The sequence below is a fragment of the Natrix helvetica genome, assembly GCF_964273705.1.
Source record: "Natrix helvetica genome assembly, chromosome: 7".
Lineage (NCBI taxonomy): Eukaryota > Metazoa > Chordata > Lepidosauria > Squamata > Natricidae > Natrix > Natrix helvetica.
In genome coordinates, this window is record NC_138558.1 from 1546253 (window position 1) to 1553597 (window position 7345).

Sequence of the window (7345 nt, forward strand, 5' to 3'; positions counted from 1 at the left end):
CATATATCATCTCTCCAGCTATCTATTCTCCCTCTTTCTGAGCCAATAACTCCTCTTCCTTCGGTGTTCTCGGTATTAGTAGCCCCAAAACACCAGAGGTTCCTGAGGATGTGCTGTGCAACAAGCTGAAAAGGCACTTCCTTCTGTGTTGCCCCCCACCCCCCAAATATCTGTGGGGCCACCTTGTTCCCTTTCCTTGACACAAAACCAATTCTTGCAATCTCTTCTTAAAAGCCAGAACCTCTGGAGACAAATTGTTCCACTGATTAATTGTTCTGTCAGGAAATTTCTCCTTAGTTTTGGTTGTTCCTTCCCCCCACCTCCCGAATAAGTTTCCATCCATTGCTTCTTGTTCTGCCTTCAGGTGCTTTAGGTCAGTCCCCTTTTCTTTATCTATTCATCTCTCTCTCTCTTTCTTTCTTTTAAAAAAAAGACCTCTTAGCTTTATAGGGATGGTTTGTGACAATTGGGCAGGATGTTCTCAATATTGTATTATTATTGACGTAAAAAGTATTCACTGCTTTGGAAGTGGCTCTTTGAGCCCCCCTGAAAGATGGGTTAGAAACCCCCAGGGAAGGATGTGTGGACCGTGAATGAACTTCTCTAATGCTGTTTAGCCACGAAGGTTGCAGAGGAAGCGGTGAAGTTACCAGACCATATCAAAGACTCTGGAAAGAATTTCAAGGAGCAGAAAATAAAGTACCGTAAGTTGCAATATTTCCAAAGATGGAGGGTCAGCAATGACTAACTGGATTTACGAGCGGGTTGAATATGAGGAATAGACTTAAGCATGGTGTATGGCTGGTGTCTCAGTGGCTAAGCCGCTTGTCAATCAGAAAGTTCGGCAGTTGGGCGGTTCAAATCCCTAGCGCCGCGTAACGGAGGGAGCTCCCGTGACTTGTCCCAGCTTCTGCCAACCTAGCAGTTCGAAAGCAGGTCAAAAATGCAAGTAGAAAAATAGGAACCACCTTTGGTGGGAAGGGAACAACGTTCCGTGCGCCTTCGGGCATTTAGTCACGCCGGCCACATGACCACGGAGACGTCTTCGGACAGCGCTGGTTCTTCGGCTTTGAAACGGAGATGAACATCACCCCCTAGAGTCAGGAACGACTAGCACAGACGAGCAAGGGGAACCTTTACCTTATGCCTGGGATTAAGCAGGGAACACATGAGCCAAAGAGTTCTCCGTTTTTATACTCATTTTAATTGCAGGGAAAAAAATACATTTTCCTGGAGGGAGCTAACTTCTCCCTAGAATGGTTTCTATGACAGCCTCATGCGACGGTTCATCTTTCTTTCTTTCCTTGGGATAAGTACATGTAGTCCTTGGCTTACGACAGTTTGTTTAGTGACCATTTGAAGCTACAACAGTGCTGAAAAACGTGACCTATGACTCTTTTTCACAACCATTGCAGCATTCCCCTGACCAGGGGATCAGAATGGGGACACTGGGCAACTGACCCGTGTTTATGACGGTTGGCGTCCTGGGGTCACGTGATCACTTTTGGCAATCTCCTGACCAGCAGAGTCAACGGGGAAGCCTGGATTCACTTAACAACCGTGTTACTAACTTAACCACTGTGGCAAGAAAGATCTAAAAAATAAAATTAACTGATTTAGCAATTGTCTCACAGAGTGACAGAAATGTTAGGCTCAATAGAGGTCATAAGTCGAGGGTTCCTGTAACACCGGTCACTTCCTGTTGATCTGTAAGCTGCTTTCTCACAAGAATCCCAAAGCGGAAGGCATAGACAGCAATTGCCCTTAGACTTACCATATTTTTCACAGTATAAGACGCACCTTTTTCCCTCAAAAAAAGGGGGTGAAAATCTGGTTGCGTCTTATACACTCAATACAGCATTTTTTGCCTCCCGAAGTCCCGCCCCCTTCACAAAAAATGGCCATGCATAGCCTTTAGGAGGCTTCCAGAGTGCTCCTGGGGGCTGGGGAGGGCAGAAATGAGCGAAAAATGGGCAGTTTTTTGTCCCCCCAGCCCACAGGAGCATTCTATAAGCCTCCTAAAGGCTATGCATGCCCTTTTTTGGGACAAAAAACGTGCCCGTTTTTTGGACGTCTGCAGAGTGCAAAAACTTTTTTTTTCTAATTTGCCTCTTCAAAATCTTATACTCTGTTGCGTCTTATACTCTGGAAAATATGGCATATCCCGCTTCACAGTGCTTTCCAGCCCCTCTCTAAGCGGCGTACGGAGTCAGCGTCTTGTCGTCTCCCCCCACCCCAATCTGGGTTCTCATTTGACCGACCTGGGAACTATGAAAGGCCAAGTCAACTTGAGCCAGAGAGAATCAAACTGCTGGCAGTGGAATGTGGAGTCAGCCTGCAATGTTGCATTTTCACCACTGCGCCACCATGGTGCTAGATCCTGAGTGGCCCCCTGTGGCACATCCTGCCCAGAGAAGTGGTGCTTAGCCAGGCAGCCGGTGCAGCTCCTAAACTGGGACTCTGCATAGGTGACAGACCCTTTCCTTGCTCCGGGGCCTTAGAACCGGAATTGCACACTCAGGATCGTCCCCCTTTGTCCTCCCAAACCTTCTGATGCACTGGGGAAAGGGGGGGGGGCTTTCATTCCTCCCTCCCTCCGAGTTACTCAATGCCTTGTACTTTTCTATCCCCCTCCCCCACCCTGCTGTTTTATGCAGACTCCCTCTTCAAGAAAAGTCAAAAGTCTGCGACGGAGTGGCGTCCTTTTGGGAATGGCCTCTACTACGTATCCCAGGGGAAAAAGACCTGGTACCAGGCGGAGAACTTCTGCATGTCCAGAGAGGCCCACCTGACCTCCATCCTAAGCTCTGAAGAGCAGGTGACACCCCTCCCCCAATTGTTCAGACCTTAAAGGACCCCCAGAGCCTGCCTCTTACATGGGAGAACCTGGACGTTGTATCATTCACACCGGTGTGTGTGTGTGTGTGTGTGGGGGTGTAACTGCCGGTTTGCTTCGTGTGCGCAGTTGCCTGTACATAGTTCTGCGCATGTGCAGAACATTCGAAAAGGACAAAAAAAAAACATGCCGGCAATGGCAATAGCGACCGGTGAACTGGTTGAGGGGTGTGGCCAGCCTGGGTCACTGCCAGTTCCGCGACCGAACCAGTGCAATCCACCTCTGGTTCACACGGCTGAGGGCTTCCTTGGACTGGTTGGTTCCACAAATGTGTTTTATACTTACCGTATTTTTCGGACTATAAGCCACACCGGAGTATAAGATGCACCAATATTTTGAAGAGGTAAATTTTTAAAAAAAGTTTTTGCACTCTGCAGGCCTCATTTTTTGTGAAAAACGGGGCATGCAGAGTTTGATAGGCCTGCAAAGTGCTCCTGCGGGGGCTGGGAGGGGGCAAAAACAAGCAAAAAATGGCCCTTTTTTGTGAAAATGGGCCCATTTTTTTTTGCAAAATACAGGACATGCAGAGGCTTTGGGAGGCTTCTAGAGTGCTCCTGGGGGCGGGGGTGGGGGCAAAAATGAACAACAAATGGCCCATTTTTCTCTTGCTTTTGCCCTCCCCAGCCCCCAGGAGCACTTTGCAGGCCTCCCAAACCTTCTACATGTCCATTTTTGTGAAGGGGGCGGGGTTTCAGTAGGCCAAAAATGCTGTATTCACTATATAAGACACATCCAGATTTTCACCCTCTTTTTTGGGGGGGGAAAGGTGGGTCTTATACTCCAAAAAATACGGTAGATCAAGACTGCTTCTCAAGGGAATCTGAAGGGTCCCTGGAACTGCAGGCCGAGATGGCGAAGTCAAGGAGCTACTCCTGGTTTCTCTGAGGCTTCCTTTTCCTTTTCTCTTCCAGAACTACGTGACTTCGCAGCTCAACCAGCCTGCGTGGATCGGCCTGAGCGACGGAGGACGAGGAAGGTGGGAATGGACAGATGGCTCCAGATTAGTAGCCCAGTGAGTCTGCCAAGGCTGGGACCCAGAGGGGGTGCTGTCACCTGTTATCAGAGCTGCGGGACCCTCATTCTTTGCTCATCCCTTCAGAAGTCCCAGCAACACGACACGGATCTTTCCCGCCCCGTGATGGGGCAAGCTGCAAACTTCTCTTTCTGAATCCCCCAAAAAAGTGCTTTTTCAAGAGGCACCTGGACTTGTTTTCCTTTGAAGACCTTTTGCTTCTCATCCAAGAAGCGTCTTGAAAAAGCACCTTTGGGAAAACTGTGACTTGGTGGCCGAGAAGCTCCATAGAAACTCTTTCTGAGCCTCACATCGGCATAACGCGCAGGTTTCCTTCATCACGGCAACGTCCATGCGTGGGCATGCCGCAACCCTCCGTTGGGGTAGGGGGAAAGAGGGGGAGCAGGGTTTCAACAACGCGAGAAAGGGGAGACGTTTCTGAGTGATGGGTGCTGCCTGCCCCTCGTTTACAGCCGCACCAGTAGGGATGGCTTCATGTCCTCGGTCTTTCTTGGGTGTAAAATGGGCCTCTTCTCTCTGTCATAGGAAAATTCCAGTAGGAAACAAAGGCAACAACACAAGCAATAATTCTTCCTTCAAGACCTGATCTTAGTTTGGAACATTAGGAATGAATAGATGTAAAAGATACAATAGCAGCAATATACTTTCGTTAATAAGTCATTGCAATGGGCCAATGCTTCACAGCAGATCCTACATGGACTGCTATAAACCAAAGGGCCCCGAGCTGATCTTGAACCCTATTTTCTATGCTGTTCTTCTAACCACATCAATGGTGGGTTCCGGTCCCCGGCGCAGCTGGTACACTGCGCACAGGCTGGGCGTCCTAGACTGGGCTGTACTGCCCAGAACCCACCACTCAACCACATGTATGCTTCACAACTTCACTAACTGTCGCTTTCCCTGAACACTTGTGTACATTACTCTCAATTCCTCATTTCCAACAGTTTCACTCTTCCTCTTTTAAACGAATCCATACAAGTGCATATTTTACAAAAAAAGTATTTCACAGTTAGCAATGATTAGAAATATTTCTGGTAAATTTTGAAATCATCCTAGCTGAAAATTCATATCTCTTTTCTTCTGGGGCCTCCTATTATCCATAGGACTTACTGAATCTAATAGATCAATAGGCTATATTTCTTGATTCTCACACCTCTTCTCTCTCTCCAAGGTTCTGGTCTCAGGGCCAGCCTGGCCACTCGCAGCACGTTGGCGACGGAGACGAAGGCTGTGCGATTATCGTCCCGCCGTCTCAAGGACAGAACTGGAAGGACGTGGACTGCAATCAGCTGAATAGATGGATTTGCAAAGGAACTCTGGAGGCTGAAGAGCACAAAATCCATCAAACACATTGACCAGAGCTGAGGACGTGGATTCAAAAAATGTTCACTGGGGGGACCAAACTCCATCTGCTCCACCCGATCACGAAGAGGCCTGGAATGTACTCCTTTATCCAAGCGTAATTCGTCCAGATGAGAGATGGGAGAGAGGCCGATCTTACGTGACCTACTAAGGTCAAGAAGTGGCCTTTTTTCAGAGCCCGGAATAGAAACAACAGGGCAGCTTTCACATGAGTTTCGTAATTTTGGCCTTGAAGCTGATTCAAGCCCTGAAAAAGCCTCTGAGTGAGTAGACGGGGACTCTTCCGGGTCAGCAATCAGCTATTATCTCTGCCAAGATGATTTCCCCAAACAATGCTGGGCGATCTGGCTCATCTCTTACCCTATTGGTAGCCAGGGTGGATTCCACTGATCTGGCTGGGTAGCTGGGTGCCCCCTTCCCCCCTCACTGCTCCATGTACATCTCCCCCTCACAAGCTCTGCACTCAGGGGAAGCGGACGATCACCCCAGATTGAAACGGTGTAGTCATCTTCAGTCAGGGGGAAAGGATAGCTACGACACCCCTCCCCCCCTTGCTAAAACCCCCAAAGAAGCAGAAAGTCCAGCGCCATCCTGACAATTAGTGGTGCACAAGGCTCAGAAGGTCAAGGTGTTAATATAGACTTCTTGCTGGAGAGTCCAAAGATTTTGTGTTGTTGCACCAATTTAAAAACAGCCCCAATGATAATAAAATAGGAGAAGACACTGCCAGGAAATCCCCGGATGCAGGCTGGAACAAGAAGCTGGAAAAGCAGGCTGGAGGAAGGAAGGATCCAATCACATCCGTCTCTTTCCCAAGAAAACTTCCAGGACGTACCCATAAGTCCCCCAGACGTCAAGCCCAGCTCTAAGGAAATGAATTCAGCTTTCTGATCTCAGCCCACCCAGAGACCCCATAATGCAAAGACTCTAGAGAAGACTGCAAGAAGAATGCCTTCCTTCCTTCCTTCCTTCCTTCCTTCCTTCCTTCCTTCCTTCCTTCCTTCCTTCCTTCCTTCCTTCCTTCCTTCCTTCCTTCCTTCCTTCCGGGCTACCTGCCCTCCCACCCTCCCTCCCTCCCGCCCGCCTTCCCTTCCTCCCTCCCTCCCTCCCTCCCTCCCTCCCTCCCAACCTTTGTTGCCAAAGCAATTTCTGGGTGGCAAGTGAAAATCAAAACTAAGAATCACTGTATAAAGAAAACATTAAAACATATCACAAACAATCGAAAAAAAATGGTGCCTGAGCATTTCAAACCCTTACAAAATCACACCAAGCCTTCTGGCCTTTCTCGACTTCCTGACCCCAATCTGTGGGGCAACTGTTCACCCAGCATTTCCCCAAGGGCCAGCAGGGCGGAGCCTATCCTGACCTTGGTGGCCAGGTGGTCCAGAGGACAGGTGCCCCTGGCTGAAAAGGCACATTTCCTGGGCTCCACAGGGACCCTCCTTCAAATGCCACTCCTACTGGATCTAATTGGGAGGGCAGAGACCCAGAGAGGGAGAGAGAGAGAGACAGAGAGAGAGAGAGAGAGAGAGACAGAGAGGGAGAGAGGGAGAGAGGGAGAGAGGGAGAGAGAGAGAGGCAGAGAGAGAGGCAGAGAGAGAGACAGACAGACAAAGAGTGGTGAAATTCAATTTTTTTTACTACTGGTTCTGTGGGTGTGGCTTGGTGGGTGTGGCAGGGGAAGGATATTGCAGAATCTCCATTGCCACCCAACTCTGGGACCAGTCGGATGGGGTATTTGCCGGTTCTGCGAACTACTCAAAATTTCTGGTTCTCCAGAACCTGTCAGAACCGGCTGGATTTCACCCCTGGAGAGAAGACTCCAGGAATTTGGGCCCCATGCTAACCCTCAGGTGGGAGCAGGAAGCCCAGCCCTCGCTCCCTGCTTTGTGGGGTCCAGCAGGGTCCAGTGCTTTCTCCTCTTCAGTTGAACATCCACAGGAAGCCATTGGTGGGCTCATCCATCACCAAGGGGGAAGAAATCATATGATGTGGGCTGATGATACCCAGCTTTCTCTCTCGGTCCATGTTGACTACAGCAAACTGAATCTGGG

The 7345-nt window shown here is 49.2% G+C and overlaps 1 protein-coding gene across 1 annotated transcript in view; it reads left to right on the plus strand.

Moving 5' to 3' along the window:
- The window catches only part of LOC309395600 (uncharacterized protein), a 14059-nt gene extending 7676 nt beyond the window's left edge, over window positions 1-6383 (plus strand). The window contains exons 4-7 of the mRNA XM_081960002.1: window positions 618-704; window positions 2658-2818; window positions 3808-3908; window positions 5101-6383. Coding sequence (XP_081816128.1) covers window positions 618-704; window positions 2658-2818; window positions 3808-3908; window positions 5101-5284 — 533 coding nt within the window. The 3' untranslated portion in view covers window positions 5285-6383. The remainder of the gene's footprint in view (window positions 1-617; window positions 705-2657; window positions 2819-3807; window positions 3909-5100) is intronic.
- The last annotated feature ends 962 nt before the right edge of the window (window positions 6384-7345 follow it).